The sequence below is a fragment of the Amblyomma maculatum genome, chromosome 9 (assembly GCF_055883805.1).
Source record: "Amblyomma maculatum isolate TAMU_Amacu chromosome 9, ASM5588380v1, whole genome shotgun sequence".
Lineage (NCBI taxonomy): Eukaryota > Metazoa > Arthropoda > Arachnida > Ixodida > Ixodidae > Amblyomma > Amblyomma maculatum.
This window is the reverse complement of record NC_139352.1, coordinates 72,557,372-72,576,677: the sequence shown is the minus strand read 5'-3', so window position 1 is coordinate 72,576,677 and position 19,306 is coordinate 72,557,372. Positions and strand designations below refer to the sequence as shown.

The window sequence follows — 19,306 nt, the reverse complement described above, 5'->3', positions numbered from 1 at the left end:
CAGGACACAGCATTAGCGCTCATGTTGTATCCTGTTCTTAATATTGACCTGTTCTGCGCGATTATTTACGTTTTGTCGAATACTGAGAGACAATGTGGAACGAAGGTATGTGCAAGGTGTAGTCGATGTGCAGTATTTCCAGAAGCTTGTGCTGCCAGTGCAACAAATATTCAGGTGACGTATACCCCAATAATGGTTCATTCGTGCTCCATATGATATAACTGAACCAAGCTGTTCAGTCAAGCGAATAACTTCATCCGCTCTCGGTTTGCTCGCGGAAATATCTCCATATCATCTGCGTATGCCAGCACCCTCAGCTCTCTGCCCACGATAGGAAAACCTCGGCCGGAACTGCTTTGCAGAATGCTCGTACGCAGCGGCTCCAAGTAGAAAAAGAAGTGGAGATAATGGGCGCCCTTGTTGACAGAGCAGGTGACATAGCCACAGACTTTGAAATGCAACCGTTTACAATAAATTATGCCGGCAGAGCAGTTAACTAGCAAAGCTACCTTTGCTAAGATACAGAGCAGAGCATAACAGATAGTTCAGAGGTATTAGCGGCCGCTTAAAGTGTACATCAAACACACACTATATTGCAGCAACTTTTAGTTAAAATTAATATTACCATTACTACGCAGTATACTGCACTAATGGGGGACTTCAATGCCAAGGTAGGGAAAAAGCAGGCAGGAGACCAGGCAGTAGGTGGCTATGACATTGGCGCTAGGAATAGCAGGGGAGAGTTACTAGTCGAGTTTGCAGGGCTCAATAACTTAAGAATCATGAATACCTTCTTCAGCAAACGGAAGAACCGGAAATGGACATGGAAAAGTGCTAACGGGGAGACTAAAAATGAAATCGACTTCATACTGTGTTCAACCCCCGCCATTGTGCAGGATGTAGAGGTAATCGGGAAAGTGCGATACAATGACTACAGAACGGTGAGGTCCCGAATTAGCCGAAATCTGAAGAAAGAATTCAACAGATTAGTAAAAAAGAAACCCATCAACGAATTAGCGGTGAGGGGGAGGGCAGAAGAGTTCAGGATCTCGCTACAGAATACATATTCAGCTCTAATCGAGGATGGCCACATTACCCCAGAAGCAATGAACAATAATTTCAGAGATATAATTACTGAGTGCGCTATAGGAAGTAGGCGGTAAGATAGTTAGAGAGGATACCGGTAAGCTGTCCAAGGAGACGAAAGATTTGATTAAGAAACGCCAGAGTATGAAAGCTTCCAATCCAACAGACCAGATCGAATTGCCGAGATATCAAAGGTAATCAATAAGCGCAAGGTGGCCGATATAAGGAAGTATAACATGGAGAAAATTGAGCATGCTGTAAAGAACGGGGGAAGCCTTAAAGCGGTAAAGAAGAAATTGGGCATAGGCAAAAACCAGATGTATGCGATAAGGGACAAGGCGGGCAACGTCACCACGAATATGGACAAGATAGTTAAAGTAGCCGAGGAGTTCTATACAGGTCTCTACAGTAGCCAAAGTAGTCAGGACCGTAATGAGATTCGCGGTAGGGAAAAACAGTCAGACGTTCCACCAGTGACGAAGGACGAGGTCAAGAAAGCATTAGAAACTATGAAAAAGGGGAAATCAGCTGGAGAGGATCAGATAACTACAGATTTGTTAAAGGACGGGGAGGATATCGTGCTAGAAAAACTGGCCACCCTGTATACGCAGTGCCTGGTGTCATCGACGGTACCGGAACTATGGAAAAATGCAAACATTATCCTCCTTCATAAGAAAGGAGACTCTAAGGACCTTAAAAATTACAGACCAATCAGCTTACTGTCTGTTACGTATAAGGTATTTACTAAGGTAATCGCTAATAGAATCAGGACAACCTTAGACTGCAACTAAGCAAAGGATCAAGCAGGTTTTCGGAAATGGTATTCTACTATCGATCATATCCATACCATCAACCAGGTGATAGAAAAATGCTCGGAATATAACCTGCCCTTATACATAGCATTCATTGATTACGATAAAGCATTTGACTCAGTTGAAGCCTCGGCGGTGATGCAGGCATTGCGAAATCAGGGGGTAGACGAGCCGTACGTGAAAGTGCTGGAAGATATATATAGTGGCTGCACAGCAACCATAGTTCTGCATAAATAAAGTAACAAAATTCTCATAAACAAAGGTGTTAAGCAAGCAGACAACATCTCCCCAGTACTATTCACAGCTTGCTTAGAGGAAGTATTCAGAGGCTTGGAATGGGAGCAGTTAGGGATAAGGATAGATGGAGAATACCTCAGTAATCTGCGATTTGCTGATGACATTGCCTTGCTAAGTAACTCGGGGGATGAACTGCAAATAATGATTGATGACCTAGACAGGAAAAGTAGAAATGTAGGCTTGAAAATCAATATGCAGAAGACTAAGGTAATGTTCAACAGCCTCGGGAAGGAACAGCAATTTACGTTAGATAGCGAAGCACTGGAATTAGTAGGCGAATATGTCTACTTAGGACAGGTAGTACCTGCAGATCCGGACCATGAAAAGGAAATAACAAGAAGAATAAGATTGGGATGGAGCGCATTTGGCAAGCACTTGCAGATTATGACTAGCAGCTTACCGGTATCGCTCAAGAGGAAAGTATACAACAGTTGCATCTTACCTTTACTCACCTATGGGGCTGAAACGTGGAGGCTAACCAAAAGGGTTCTACTTAAGTTGAGGACAACTCAGAGGGCTATGGAACGAAAAATGGTAGGGGTAACATTAAGGGATAGGAAGCGTGCAGAGTGGGTCAGAGAAATAACTCAAGTTGCCGACATTCTAGCTGAAATTAAGTAGAAGAAATGGGCATGGGCAGGACATGTAATGCGAAGAGAGGATAACCGATGGTCGCTTAGGGTAACAAACTGGATTCCAAGGGAAGTAAAGTGTAGCAGGGGGCGGCAGAAAGTTAGGTGGGCGGATGAGGTTAAGCAGTTTGCAGGGGTCAAGTGGATGCAGCTAGCACAAAACCAGGTTAATTGGAGAAATATGGCAGACTCCTTCGCCCTGCAGTGGGTATAGTCAGGCTGATGATGATGATGATGAATATTACCATTAACACGTACTACTAAGTAGTACTGCTACTTTCCTCTACTATTTAGAACTACAGGGTAGCACTACTACTTAGGCCTGCTACCTGGGGCAACTATATACCTGCACATTAAGAGCACTGTTTAGCAACAACGCATATTCTGAGTAAGGATAGTTTAGCACTCCCTATTGCTTTTATTTTCTGTTGTGGAGGATGCGTGGACCAGCGTTTGGAGGATGCGTGAGATTTTTTATTATTTTCAGGCTTGCTGGCTCGTGCCTCGTCCTTTTGTTTCGGCCCGTGTCTGACGTCCCATGCGATAATAACGAAAGAAATAAAAATAAGCGTACTGAAGAAAGACGAGAGGAAGGCGAAGTCGGTCTCCGTGGTGCACGCTCCGGCGTGAGCCGTGGGGGGAGGAATTGCGCGTCGGGCACGGTAAACAAGGTCGCCAGCTGCGAGCCGTCCTTCCTGCGCATCGCCCACCGGCCGAAAAGAAAGAAAAAAAAAAGGGGGGGGGGGGGGGGGGGGGAGCAATGGCAGGCAGACGCGTGATAGCGCCGGACCGCACGGAATCGGTTTTATACGCTGGGGTCTCCCGTTTCGTTTTGCAACCGTAGACCGCTGCATGATGGGGTCATTCCAGCTTTTCCTCTTCTTTCCTTCTTTCTCTTCTCCCCCCTTATTTTTATTCTGAATTTTCTTTAACCTAATGCGCGCGTGCCTTGCTGCGTAGCTACCTGCTGAAGTATATGCAATGTCGTAATTGCGCGCGCGCGGCATCCATACAATGCCGAGTGTGACTCTTCCTAGCACTTGAGGGGCATCGGCTAAAGTGACCTGTTTTGTGACTCCAGGCACAGCGAAGAATCGTATCCATTGCTGGGTAGAGGCAGTTACTGCCGCGCTATTGACGAATCTGAGTAACTACAGCATGCTCGTGTTTTTGGGTACACCGATCATGTCCTCCAGTACCTCTAAGCGAACGAGGCTGGTAGGGCATTCTTAGTATGTGGGTTCTTGATGTCCCGAAGTGGCTCAGCTCCAGAGTGCACTGACGTGTTGAATCATATCCATCGCTGGGTAGAGGCAGATAGTGCGTTGTTGCCGCTCTATTGACAAATCTGAGTAACTACTGCATGCTCGTGTTTTTTGGTACACCGGTCATTGCCTCCAATAACTCTAAGCGAACGAGGCTGGTAGGGCATTCTTAGATAGTATGTGGGTTCTTGATGTCCCGAAGTGGCTCAGCTCCAGAGTGCACTGACGTGTTGAATCGTAAGTGCGTTTTTGCCGCTCTATTGACAAATCTGAGTAACTACTGCATGCTCGTGATTTTTGGTACACCGGTCATGGCCTCCAATAACTCTAAGCGAACGAGGCTGGCAGGGCATTTTTAGATAGTATATGTGGGTTCTTGATGTCTCGAAGTGGCTCAGCTCCAGAGTGCACTGACGTGTTGAATCGTATCCATTGCTGGATAGAGGCAGTTAGTGCGTTTTTGCCGCGCTATTGACGAATCTGAGTAACTACTGCATGCTCGTGTTTTTTGGTACACCGGTCATGGCCTCCAGTACCTCTAAGAGAACGAGGCTGGTAGGGCATTCTTAGATAATATGTGGGTTCTTGATGTCTCGAAGTGGCTCAGCTCCAGAGTGCACTGACGTGTTGAATCATATCCATCGCTGGGTAGAGGCATCTAGTGCGTTTTTGCCGCTCTATTGACGAATCTGAGTAACTACTGCATGCTCGTGTTTTTTGGTACACCGGTCATTGCCTCCAATAACTCTAAGCGAACGAGGCTGGTAGGGCATTCTTAGATAGTATGTGGGTTCTTGATGTCCCGAAGTGGCTCAGCTCCAGAGTGCACTGACGATTTGAATCATATCCATCGCTGGGTAGAGGCAGATAGTGCGTTGTTGCCGCTCTATTGACAAATCTGAGTAACTACTGCATGCTCGTGTTTTTTGGTACACCGGTCATGGCCTCCAGTACCTCTAAGAGAACGAGGCTGGTAGGGCATTCTTAGATAATATGTGGGTTCTTGATGTCTCGAAGTGGCTCAGCTCCAGAGTGCACTGACGTGTTGAATCATATCCATCGCTGGGTAGAGGCAGCTAGTGCGTTTTTGCCGCTCTATTGACGAATCTGAGTAACTACTGCATGCTCGTGTTTTTTGGTACACCGGTCATGTCCTCCAGTAACTAAGCGAACGAGGCTGGTAGGGAATTTTTAGATAGCATATGTGGGTTCTTGATGTCTCGATGGTGTTCAGCTCCAGAGTGCACTGACGCGTTGAATCGTATCCATTGCTGGGTAAAGGCAGTTAGTGCGTTTTTGCCGCGCTATTGACGAATCTGAGTAACTATGAATGGTCGTGTTTTTTGGTACACCGGTCATGACCTCCAATAACTCTAAGCGAACGAGGCTGGTGGGGCATTTTTAGATAGTATATGTGGGTTCTTGATGTCTCGAAGTGGTTCAGCTCCAGAGTGCTCTGACTTGTTGAATCGTATCCATTGCTGAATAGAGGCAGTTAGTGCGTTTTTGCCGCGCTATTGACGAATCTGAGGAACTATGAATGCTCGTGTTTTTTGGTACACCGCTCATGTCCTCCAGTACCTCTAAGCGAACGCGGCTGGTAGGGCATTTTTAGATAGTATATGTGGGTTCTTGATGTCCCGAAGTGGCTCAGCTCCAGAGTGCACTGACGTATTGAATCGTATCCATTGCTGGGTAGGGGCAGTTAGTGCGTTTTTGCCGCGCTATTGACGAATCTGAGTAACTACTGCATGCTCGTGTTTTTTGGTACACCGGTCATGTCCTCCAGTACCTCTAAGCGAACGAGGCTAGTAGGGCATTTTTAGATAGTATATGTGGGTTCTTGATGTCCCGAAGTGGCTCAGCTCCAGAGTTCACTGACGTTGTACAACTCACGAAGGCGTTTTGCGTTTCGCCCCCATTTCATGAAAACGCGGCCAAAGAGGCCGTGCTACGGCGATAGCCTTCCTTGCTTCATGAGTGGCACGAGCAGAAAGTGTGGACAAGTGGCCACAAAAATATAACGAAGTTTTATGTCAAAATTTCATATACAATTGTAAAATTGTTTGCCATATGTACACATTGTGTATGGTCATGACCACCCAATCCTGCTCAAGACCTTGCATAAGGTCGGCAGTACTTGTAAAATAAAATAATAAATTATTGTAGTGCATACTCTTTGTGCATAGTTCATGGTGACGTCATACCATTTGATTCCTATCTAGCATCCATCTGGGAGTCAAGTTGGAGGCTAGTTTACGATAAGGATTCGAACTGAAGACATATGTACACCCGTGGACAAAAGTGGTATACTTCATGCGCTGTGAGAAAACTACCCGCCAGATTTTTCTGACAGAGAAGCAGTTATTTCTGAGATATGCATATCGTGCCCTCCTTGATATACTTGCCATCTTGTCCAAGCAATTTCGTGTGGCACATTTTTTTGTACTGAAAAAATGCAATCGTAGCGGTTCGCGTGAAATATACCACTTTTGTCCACGCGTGTACCTCAAATTGTACGCCACTAATTTTAGGTACTATAGCTGTTTATAGAGAAGAGAGACGTACACTACGCCTTCTTCTCCCCCTAAAAAAACAAAAAAAAACAAAAACAAAACACTTTGGAAAACTCTGTGCGCCAAGCTAAACCATACACAACACTATTTTCGCACGTCTTAATCTGTTTAAGCGGAGTTAACCACCTGTTATTATTTCACGATAAAGAGGACTAGAAAAGATTTTTCAACCTCATGAATCAAACAGCTATCAGAGTTGATGAATAAGCGTAGTATAATCGTAATATAATATAATATAATATAATATAATATAATATAATATAATATAATATAATATAATATAATATAATATAATATAATATAACATAATATAATATAATATAATATAATATAATATAATATAATATAATATAATATAATATAACATAATATAATACAATATAATATAATATAATATAATATAATATAATATAATATAATATAATATAATATAATATAATATAATATAATATAATATAATATAATATAATATAATATAATATGCAGAGGAGTGAGCATTCTTGAAAAAAAAAAAAACAGTAGCCCGAAAGCGGTCAAGGGGAAGGCAAGTGCATGTGTTAAAGGACAAGGCAGGAAATGACATTGCCAATATAGATAAGACAGTCAATATAGCCGAGGAGTCCTACAGTGATTTTTGCTGCAGCCGAAGAAATCAGGATGATAATGAGAGCGTCACTATATAGTGCAGAGCAATCGGACATTCCGCCGCTAACAAAAACGAAGAAAAAGAAATCATGCGAAGCAGTGAAAGAATGAAAGGGGAAAAGCATCTGTGGAGGGTCAGGATCTGCTGAACGGCGGTAGGAAGACAGAACTATAAAAAGCTGGGCCCCCTCTGCATGTGCAATGACTCATCATCTCGAGCGTACCGAAATCTTCGAATATCCCCGATTGATTGATTTATAGGAAGAGAAAGGCGCAGTAACTGTCTCACTTTTTTTTCTGTGGACACCTCAACCACGCCGCAAGGGAAGGGAGGAAGGTGGGAGTGAAAGTGTAAAGAAAGAAAGAGGAGCTGTAGTGGAGGGCTACGGAGTAATTTCGACCACCTGGGGATCTTTAACGTGCGCTGGAATATCCCTCACATGTTTATATATATGCAATCAATGAAAAGGGAGCCAAAAAAATTGCTGACCAATGAGCTTACTGTCCGTTGCTTGAACGGTACGTACAGGTGCGGGCATAAGTAAACGGAGCACACTTTTCCGATCAAATTACAATCACGCCTTCTGTATTGTAGATAAGAAAACATTATTTGTCCTAGTAAAGGCGCACTGGCGTTTACTACCGGTTTGCATATACCACGAATGCCAATTTCAGTTATGAATTTCAATCTTCTAGACTTCAATTATGCAACGCGTAAAATGTTATTTTTTTTTTTTTTTTTTTAAGAAATAGCGCGCTCTGTTCATTTTTGTCCGTACTGGTACATTCATAGTAAATTAATCGCTAATAGAATAAAGGCAACCTTAGACTTCAATTAACAAAAGAATCCTTCAGGCTTTCGCAAAGACTGCTGTATAACAGATAATATCCACTCGACCATGATAAAGAAATGTACAGAATATGGCGAACCCTTATATATGGCTTCATGGGTTACAAAAATGAATTTGACTCTGTCAAAACCACAGCATTCACGCAAGCATTGCAGAATCTGGCTATAAATGAGCCATATCTTTAGTGGCAGCACAGACACGCGACAAAGTCCTGCATAAAGAATAAGTAGGGAGACACGATTCCTCCAGTTTGCTTACTACTTGTTTACAGGAGCTGTCTAGGGATCTGGATTGTGAAGAGTTAAGGACAAAAGCTAATCGTTACACTGCCTTGCCAAGTAAATACAACTATATCGGAAGGGTGCAGCTGTTTGCGATAGGAAGCGAGGCGCTGCAAGTGCTAATGTAATACACGTATACTTATGGCAGGTATAGTGACTGCAGTACATCCGAAACACTAGAGTGAGATAACTAGAAGAGGTGGGGGTGGATACCATTTGGCAAGCACTCTTAGATCTTGGAGGGCGGAATACTATAGTATCCATATAGAAGAAAGTATACTTATAAAATCTATATCTTACCGCTACTCAGCCAGGGGCACAAATGTGGAGGCCAACAAAAAGGATTCAAATTGAACTGGGGACAACCCAGTGAGCTATGGAAAGGGAAATGACAGCGTCTGACCAGGGTGGGTGTGGTACTGACAGCCTAGAAGTGCGCAGAGTGCGCCAAAGGACAAATGCGAGACTAACTTTACAGTCGAAACTAAGAAGAAATAGACATTTTCGAGACATGTAAGATAGCAAGTTATTGCTAAGGGTATAATTGGGGGACCAGATTGTAATGATAGGCAAGCGTCGGATGAGCGGCAGGAAACTATAGGTGTGCAGATGTGATTATAGGAAATTTGTTGGGGGAAAACGGATGCAGCTGGCATAGTGCAGGGTTAATCAGAGGAGTATAACAGATGCAATGCCGTGGGTGTAGTCCGGCTGATGGCAGTGATTAATCATCCAATCGACCAGTCTTCTAGTCGGCAAGTTAGAGCACCTATTCTTGAGATGTGTTAAGGTTCAGATGTTGCCTTTATGAGCATATGTACTTGCCGCCTCGGAATCGCCGTCTCCCCCTGAAGCCTCGTACCCCATATAACCTGCTGTATGGATGTAGTATAATCACTGACATCTCGATCAATATTCCTCCATTATGGGAAAGGCGATACTGTAAGACTCACTATTTTTAACTCACCCCGATACGGTGAGTCAAGCGCAGAGAAAGGACGTAGCTACGCTGAGAGTCAAAAAGTGAAGAATTTTGAACGGACAACTCAACAGAAACACAATCGAACAGTGCTTTCCTCCATGACTTTCAAAGAGCGCAGAATTATGTACCTGTCACTATAAGACGTAATCGTTACAAACTTATAGCGCAGACTGAGAGGACGCAGGCTGGAAACATCTCGTCTCTTCCACTGTGCGCGTCGTGTCGATTTTCGTTCATCCTGTAACAAATGTTGAATCTTTCATGAACTCACTCTTGAACGCAGTATAGCAGCTCATTGTTAAACGGGTCAAGTAGCACAAGGTCATCGTCTCGTGTGTATGCGCAGCCGTTGACGGAAAGAAACGAGTAAAGAGAGAGAGAGCGGGTCTTTCCCCACGCTGTCCTTGTGACGTCATCGGCAAATACCTACGAAGCTGCGTCGCCTGCATAGTCTGGAAGTGTACCGCTACGGACTTCCACGAAGCGCTGAAAAACATAGGCTCAGGTTGGCTGCGCGCCGCGTCAGACCAGATCGGTCTCGGCTGTCCCCGCTTCCGCTTCCTCTGACGAGAGCGCGTTTCAAGAGAGCTAGATCTGAACTTTATCTCTGTTTCGCCTGTTACGAATACGAAAACCCACACGTACCATGAGCAAACGATGACGACACCCACGAAGTTCGTGTGAAGAAATAAGCGTGGACGCAGCGACAAACTGTTCGGAATGATAACCAAATACGGTGCCTCCTATACAGGCAAAGGATCTGGCATTGTTTAAAGAAGATACGAAAATTGCGCGCCAAGTACAGTTGTTTGAGAGCATATCGATAGCAAACAGTTGAATTCACCGGCACTTCTTGTATTATATTAGGCAGTATAATTACATTGAACGCGTGCAGGCTCATTCATTGTCAAAAGCGAAACAGATCAACTTTACATCCCAAAAAATACCCTATGAGTCACAATAACCTCATATTCATTCTCATACTGAACTCATACGAAACTCGTACAAATCTCATATCATCTCACACAAATCTCATTCAACATATGAGAAATATACGAGATTGTATGACATTTGTATGAGTTTAGTATGAGAAATCTGTATGAGGTTATTGCGACTCATGCGGCTTTTTTCACTAGGGATGGCCTTTCGAATGCAATGCTGTACAACGGAAGCTCAGATCATTTCTATGTATGTTCATAAAGGTGTCTTGCAATGTGAGTTTGAGTTTATTAAAATTTAGGCAAAATGCAGTTATCTAGGTGACACTTGTCTATGGAACTGTGGACAGTTAGTTGTCCACAGTTGTTTTTCAATTATTTTCGGAAAAAAAAAAGAAAGAAGAAACGCAGCCGTTTCTTTCATGTGGCAGTTTTAAATATTCGCCGGGAGCACAGAAAAAGCATTATAAGCAAATTTTCGCTACGCATTGGAAGCTAAGATTTGCAACCGTCCCCATAAACATGTGAATAACGGTATCTTATGATATCTCACCGATGCTTCACCGAATCAAAAGATGCCCCAGATAGCTGTTGTAATGAGCCTGGGACCAGAACGTTTTACGTTTGCTGTTAGAAAAAGGAGCGATGGGTACAGGGTTTCTCAACAATTCCCATGCCCCAGGGTCCGCTTTTTAGTTTCATATCCTGTATTTTAGCCAATAAAGCTGCCGAGACTATCAGAGGTGAGAGTGATACTTCTGCTGCCCTCTACATAGACTTCGAGCATCAGGGGTCTTGTAACTTCCCGAATATACCGCTCGAAAACAGAGCCTGTGGCCTGAGAACGTTTGACCAATTGTGTACGCACCATGTGCGTAATTATATAGCTGCTTCGGTTTCCTGAAGACACATATTCAAGATAAGAGCGTTCACTTGGTGTGACGTCGAAATATGCAATTAACTTCGAGGTGCCGGAAAGGGATACGGTATTGAGGGAGGGAAAGAACTGACACTAATTCTAGGACAGCTCTTACACCTACCTCAAGCCAATGTGACGCAGTACAACTCTTGGAAATTACGAACTCACTTGGACACGGGTGCGACTGTTTAACAGACTCATTCTAATGCCTTCACTCAACACGCTTTGTGATATCGCATAGGTCATCTGAAGTGGCACGAGTGCTGCACCAACACGTAACACAAGCTCTTTCATTAGACGCATGTCAGCTGGAGTTTTATGGGCTGAATGTGGCGGTACAATGAGAGAAGGACAATTTTACTCGCGTTAACATTGCCGACGTGGTCTTCAGAATCAATCCGAGTGAATACTTTTTGACTCTGAGCTGCGTTCCTACGCAGCTTGGTGCAATGATGGTTAGTTTTTTACGACCTTGGGCACACGTTTTGGTTTAAAAAATGCAGATGAATGAATGAATGAATGAATGAATGAATGAATGAATGAATGAATGAATGAAACTTCCATTTCGGTGCTTTTCGTGACAATTGAAAATATTGAACGCATAAAACTTCGTCGGCTCGCAAGCGGCGCAGTGTAACAGACACGTGGGAACGGTACAAAGCACGAAGTTCACTCACCCATCTTCGTGAAGATTGTGTATCACCGTCCTTGTCTCAGCGACGCTACTCCGGTTTCCTCAGCTGAAGGCGCAACGGGCGCGGCGTGGTTGGCTCCGTACGTCACCAGTGGAATCCATGCCTCGTAGCTGTCACAGAGCTCGGCGTCTTTGCCGTGTCACGTGGTGGAGCTACTGTTGGCGCGCGGTATACGATGTTCCTCGATCCTCTCTTCCCGGCTAGATGAAAGACGCACACAAGGTTTCTATTTCTTATTTGAAGCTTTCTTGAACTCCGACACCGCTCCTGACACTTCGATGCAAATGCTGTCTAACGGTACGCCTTCAGAACAGCAAAAGGCATTCCAGGCATTGAAGAAAAATAAACACAGCGAAACACGAGCTCTCTGCAACGGCGTCGGCAAGCGAGCAGACGCCGGGGAGATCGCTAGAAGCACCTGAAGCACTCAGCGCGGTTCGTCCCTTCAATCGCTGTGGAGGAGGAGGAGGAGGGGAGGAGACGGTTTGTGGCGCGGTTGACGACGTCGTCGTCGTCGTCGGTGCAGCCGCGGCGCTGCTTCGCGTTCGCTGTCTCCTTCTCACACGCGCGCTGCCGTCACAGCTTTCCACCTCCGCCGTCGTCGTTGGCATCATCGCCCCGGCGTGAAGCAATCGGCGGAGGCGAGTGGGGAAGCGCTGTGAGGGGATGGGAAGGGGGAGGGACTATGGCGTCCGCACCGCTGCGCCCTCCGCCACCTCCACCGTTTCCTCGCAAAGAGGAAACTGCTACGACTTGCTCGTCACGCGCGTGCCGTAGCGGTTGCACGAAGGACGAACGTGAGATGGCTCACTAGTATTTCTAGTACTGGTCTTTCTAGCAGTACTACACGTGAGCAGTAATAGCAGCAGTGCAGTCAGAAGTTATCAAATTACTTTTCCTCGCTTTTTTTTTCTTTTTTTTTCTTTCCCGCTTCATCAACCATCGAACATGTGCGATGTCAGGGCACGTTAAAGAACCCCAGGTGGTCCAAATTTCCGGAGCCCTCCACTACGGCCTCTCTCATAACCTGAGTCGCTTTGGGACGTTAAGCCCCGCCGGGGTGGTGCAGTGGTAAGACGCCCGACTACTGTGCCGGAGTTCCCGGGATCGAATCCCGGCCTCGGCGGCTGCGTTTCGATGGAGGCGAAACGAAGTGGCGTCCGTGTGCTGTGCGATGTCAGCGCACGTTAAAGATCCCCAGGTGGTCGAAATTACTCCGTAGCCCTCCACTACGGCCCCCCTTTCTCTCTATCCACTTTCACTCCCACCTTCATCCCTTCCCTTACGGCGCGGTTCAGGTGTCCACAGAGCAAGTGTGACAGATACTGCGCCTTTCCCTTCCTATGAACCAACCCCGCAAACGAACCAACCAACCTATAGCCGACTCCTTATGTGTGCGCGTCCTCTATTTTGGACATTTACAATTGCGAGGCGGCGGTCGAGTATTGCAAGATGCAGTTATGAGCATACATGAGGGAAGGGTCTAACCTTGCGATAGGTAGCAAAGTCTTGCTTTTAATCTGCGTTTGCACAGTAGTTAACTGTCATAAGGAAACAATGAGGCGCGCTTTTTACAATACATAACAGAAAAATATAAGCCTCCAGACGGCGAATCTGCGGTATAGAATTGATTGTTACGATGAAATCCTATTATATGCGAATGTGCGGTTATAGATAATATCCCGTGCAAGATTGCGCAACGTCAAGGATTTCTACGAACGGTTGTTTTGTTACATCATTCTATCCTTGCTTATTTACTGCTGTCTTTATTGACCAGTTATGCATTTTCTGTGACAATCATTACTGACTAGTTATGTTTGTTTACCGTTTATCCGTAGCAATTTTGGTAAAGTGCCTTGTTTTCGCTATGTTGTCTACTGTGTGTTGTAGCCGTGGTTTTTTTATAGCTGTAATTTATACCTAGTCATAGCGTGATCCTCTCCATCATGCAGAATAGACTAGCCGGCGTCTTTGTAATAGTCTTTAGATAAAAAAGCTCTAAAGGCCACTTTGGACCACCAAAGTGCGATGAGGCGAAAACTATTGTAGCGCGGTGGATCGTAGCCCTCCACTATGGCACCTTTGTTTCCCTCTCTTCTTCCACTCCCATCTTCATCTCTTCCTTTACGGGGGTTGGCGGTTGATCCTTACCCCGCCGGGGTGGTGCAGTGGTAAGACGCCCGACTACTGTGCCGGAGTACCCGGGTTCGAACCCGACCTCGGCGGCTGCGTTTCGATGGAGGCGAAACGAAGAGGCGTCCGTGTGCTGTGCGATGTCAGCGCACGTTAAAGATCCCCAGGTGGTCGAAATTGCCGTAGCCCTCCACTACGGCTCCACTTTCTCTCTTTCCACTTTCACTCCCACCTTCCTCCCTTCCCTTACGGCGCGATTGCGGTGTCCACAGAAAACAAGTGAGACAGTTACCGCACCTTTCCCTTCCTATAAATAAATCAGTTAAATCCTGGCCCTACGGGACTGGGATTGGTAGGTCACTGCCGCTTGCGGCGGAGGCTAGCCTGCTGCCATATTTTTATCTGTTGTAGGCCGTCATTGCACCCTCTACCGTTTCGGTGGTGCACGACGGCTGTTGCGACGCGCGCCTTTCTCCCCCTTTTCGTTTTCTTTCATCTCCATTTTCTCTTCTGCCCGCATGAGGCAGCGGAGGTGGCTCAATTACAGATGATGATGATGATGACCTCAGACAAAATGGCACACAATTACAGAGCCAGTAGCAGGCCCGTGCATTTTCTTTTCCTTCTTCCTTCAGTCTCAACAACCTTCCCTTTACGGCGTGGTACATGCGTCAGCGCAGAAATATGATAGATACTGCGCCTTTTCCTGAAAATTAATTTCAAACGCCGCTGATGCCTGCTGTACTAACGCCTCGTAGACATCTGGGTCTGCTTCTGTGTGCTGTGTGGGCGGCGTTCGAGGAAGCCGCAAATGAAAGGCCCCTCACGGACGCCTGGATCGGACGCCTTTTTTTTTCACGTTGTTTGAAAATGATATATTTTTGGGATGTATTACAACAACTATAAAGAAGGATTTTCTACTACACTCGCGCGGCATTCGATATTTAAGCATAGAGAAAGAGGATGGGGGTTCCATTTGACGTAATTATGCTTATGGGCCTACACTGTATATGGCGCTCCAGAATGGCAGGCTATCACTGTGTCAAGAGTGTCAGACCTGCTCGACTTTAGTTTCGAGAGAGTATGAGAGCGGTTTATTGACATTCAAAAAGTGGCTGCAGAACCTGCTGAATGGTTGTCAAGGGTCTTAGAGCCTTTGTTGTCGCTGCGGGAGTTTTAAAGCGACGAGGCCAGTCTAACACTGGCTGATCATGACATTCATTCATGTGCATTGCCTTGTATGCCTTTTGTCATGCTTTGATAGGATTTTCCTTTTATGTTGTGTCGTGTGCCAAAGCGAGGCAATCAAGAAAACAAATCCGGGGCGTGGCGCAGTGGCGTAATTCCGTCTCCTCAACGGTAGGGTCCCGCAACTTCCTTCTCATCAATGGTTGCCTATCAGCGGGTTAAACGGCGATAGTTACAGAAAGGTGTCTCTGAACGCAACCTAAAGGTTACATACACTCACTGAAGGCAGGAAATGATTACAGTGAAGATAATTGATTAGTGTGACCATTGCCATGTCATCACCTCTTGGCTGGTTTTACGGCAATTAAGAAATAAAAATAGTACATATTGCAACATAAAGGGGAACACTCCCCAGAATTGATCTTGGTAGCATATTTTAATGTTGCGGTTAAAAAAAAATAAAAAGAAATTTAAAAGAAAAAAGTTGCTCTTACAAAGATTCGAACAAATGTTTTATTCGCTTAGTGCTGAGGTAAGTAGTGCCAATCCATTGCGCCACGGAAGCAACGAGCACGGCAAGCTCTAAAAACGTGGTATTATCCATTTTTACAATATTTCTGCCATCTGTCGCCAGGTGACGCTGCTCAGAGGACCCTACCGTTGAGGGAACGGAATCACGCGGGGCAGTGGTGATGCAAAGGGATAGCCAGATCATCATCATCGGGATCCAAGGGATGGAGGCTCGATTCCCGGTGGAGACAAGGTTTAGTTTATTTAACTTTCGCTCTCGAAAGCGTGACATCGCTGACAACCTTCTGCCGACAACGATGAGACATTAAAGACTTTCGCCTTAAAAACCTTCTCCCGTTTACCGGGTGCTTCACATTGTGGTAATTCGAATTGCTCCGAGAGCTGGAATAGTGCGAAAAGCTAGTAAGCTAATGTGCGTACTAATTACAGGCAGGAATATTTTTTTCTGCTTTTTGGTATTTCGACCAATCAGGGAGTGGCGCTCCGATCAGTTGGCTCTGTGCCTTGTCATGGCACCATGCGTGGTGCTACTCCGGCCTGTCCAATCAGCGTAGCGCATTACTATGTCGTCACGCATAACGCCACTCCAATCAGGTATGCTGTGACGCCGACGGGACCCACACCGCAAGGAGAAGGAATGGAACCTTAACAGCACAAGAGTGCAATCTGATGATAAATGCTTGTGGGTTCGGAAGGCACGAACGGAAACTCACATCTTCAACCATCTTGAATGCCGAGATCACGAGCCACATATCAGCGAGATACGCAATATCAAATGCGAATTGCTGAAATCGATGGGCAGCTCTTCTCTCTCTCTATCTATCTGGGGCCATAAAATCTTGCACACGTATAAAGCCCGGAAAAAGCCGGTTGCGGTAACCTTATTCGACATCATGTACGTTTGAATGACGTCTGTATAAGGACGATTTCAATAGGCTTCAGAGAAGCAGCTTCAGAATTATGGTAGCATGACATTTATCGTTGTACCAGTTAGAATCACGTATTCTGAAAAGATCTTCGTTATAAGATTAGTGGACCCTCACTATTTGGTCCGGAGAGGAACGGCCGGTTATCACGAGGAGCCATCGAACGGCGTTCACCACTGTGGGCAAAAAAAATCATCGGAGAGTATGCGTATCATTGTGGCCACCGCTTTTCCCTTGCTTCGCCCCAACGGCACCTTTTTCTATTCCTTCTTTAACTCTCTTCCTTCATGGAAGGGTCTAGATGTCTATCAAGATTGAGACAGTTACTGCGTCACTTCTTTTCTCATCATCACTTCCTCTTTCGCTCTATAGACCGAGTGAGCGAAGAGGCAGGAAGAGTAGAGCCTCTAGAATCGGCATGATTAACATGATGCTCCGCTCTTTCGAAAGCGCTCCGTCTCGAAGAACGCGTAGCAATAGTGCAAGGAAGTGGGGCGCCACGGGATGTGAAGTAACTCGTGGGAAGGAGGCATGGGGTTAGGCGAGGTCGAACGAGTGCTTCGCAGTGAAGAGTCCGCGTGCCATCGCAGAAGTCCGGGCACTTCGTCCTCTCTTATCGGCAACGCCAATGCCGCCCGCACAACGGATCTCAGCCGAAGAGTGCAACGCGGCTTGTGAAGGCACCCTTCTTCCCCTTCCTTTCTTACGGCGATTACGCGGAAGGATGGGAATACGCGAACAGGATGAACAGTACAATCGCAGGAACGACGCTCTCTCGATGTTTCCTACACTCTTAATCTGGTTCCACATACGCGTTAAAAAAGTTCCAGTTATGAGTGGAACTGAGTGGAACTTTCACTTATATAAGTGGAAGTTCCACTTATAACTGGAACTTTTTTTACTTCTATGTGGAACCTGATTAAGAGTGTACGCTCTTAATCTGGTTCCACATATGTTCCGCTTATAAGTCGAACTTGAAAAAAGTTCGAATTATAAACGGAACCTTTTTCAAAGTTCCACTTATACCTGGACCTATGTGGAACTAGATTAAGAGTGTAGCCATTCACCGCCGCATACTGCCGCTATAAGATTCAATAGGCGACGTCGATAAACAAATTACAAACGCACGCAAAGTTTCCTTTTCCTTGGAAATAGAGGTTAGCGTACCCAGATACAACTGATTCGCCTCCATGCTTGCATTCAAATGTAAAGAAAACTTAATGCGACATTCTTTGAGGGTGAATAAGTCAGAGGTCGCCTAAGCAAGTGCATAATTACCAATTAATAATTAGTAACTACTCATTAGCATCCAGTCAAGCCTAGCAATGCTGTTCCGGAGGAACAGCTGTCAACTACTGACGGAGCTAGCTACCAACCTAACTAGAGCTATGTGCCTTCTTCAGCCGTATACCATTGTATTTCAGTGGGTCCTAGAGAGTAATTGCTCCATTACTTAAAAAAAAAAAATAAAGTCGCTAACAATTTCTTTTCACGCGAATGAACCAGCGTTAGTTAGTTTGTAATTGCGAACAAATGGAGACCAATTGGAATGAATGATGTAATCTAATGTCGCAGCGATGACCTAGATGTGAACGTATCCGCCTCGAATGCAGCAGATGCTATATGAGGCAAGAGAGGCGTTGGGTTCCGGCATGCTGCCCCCAATATGCACTGACGCCGCATTTTCGGGCAACGAACGTAGTAACAGCTAACGGTGTAAAACTTGGAGAGCTTTATCTCAACCATGTGGCATAAACCTTCCTATCATCACTGTTCAGGACCGGGTCGCGGCCCACTATTGAGGCAAACTTTGACACGCACGTCGAAGGGACAGGGAATTGCCTCCAAAGAGTTCCTCTTGCGGATGAAGGTCGCATAGAGTAATGCTTCCTGCGGAAATTCTATTTCCCCTCCATGGCGGCATTATTACGTAAGCGCCAATGTAGATAGTAGCTTTATCGTGCACCCCTGCCGCGTACCGATACAGCCAAGCGCCTATAGAGCATGCGCAGATGGTCACGAGGGGCCAGGTTCAGGACAGGTGAGAGCCCGCATGACTTCTCTGGGCCACCGGCGCGTACATCACTGTTGGCTAACAGTATTGGTATACTGCAGATGTACACAGTAGAGCTGGGCGGAATGTTGGAATACGCGATGTGTTGGAAATTGAAATGGCCATTTATTTATACATTTAGAAATACCCTAAGAGCCAAAAAGAGTGAAATGCAAGGAAACATAACCTAATAAGGCTATTGAAGTAGAACTTTTTGCTGGGCTAGTTGGTGCGTACTGTATGAAAACAAGAAAGCGCAAAATAGGCTGGACACAACAGAGAAAGACAGGCTGGTACTGTTTTGCGATAACTTGTATTCATATAATAAGGCTACCTCTACAAAAAAGCTTACTTAAATTATTTTCCAGAACAGGTTACAATGTTTTCAGGGTGAAAAGCTGCTGTCGGGCGGTGAAAGTGCTTTACGAAACCGGCACAGCAGTACAAATACAGCCTGCAAATAAGCCGTGTAACCTGAGGTACACGGCCTGACCGT

The 19,306-nt window shown here is 45.5% G+C and overlaps 1 protein-coding gene across 2 annotated transcripts in view; it reads right to left on the bottom strand.

The window, feature by feature from the left end:
* The window catches only part of LOC146179405 (ras-like GTP-binding protein rhoA), a 54,710-nt gene extending 42,156 nt beyond the window's left edge, over positions 1-12,554 (bottom strand). The window contains exon 1 of one of the 2 annotated variants that reach the window (XM_084579035.1): positions 11,962-12,554. In XM_084579035.1, the coding sequence (XP_084435161.1) occupies positions 11,962-11,965 (4 nt within the window). In that variant the 5' untranslated portion in view covers positions 11,966-12,554. The remainder of the gene's footprint in view (positions 1-11,961) is intronic. The other variant, XM_084579031.1, reaches the window with a different exon arrangement.
* Between the last annotated feature and the right edge of the window lie 6,752 nt (positions 12,555-19,306).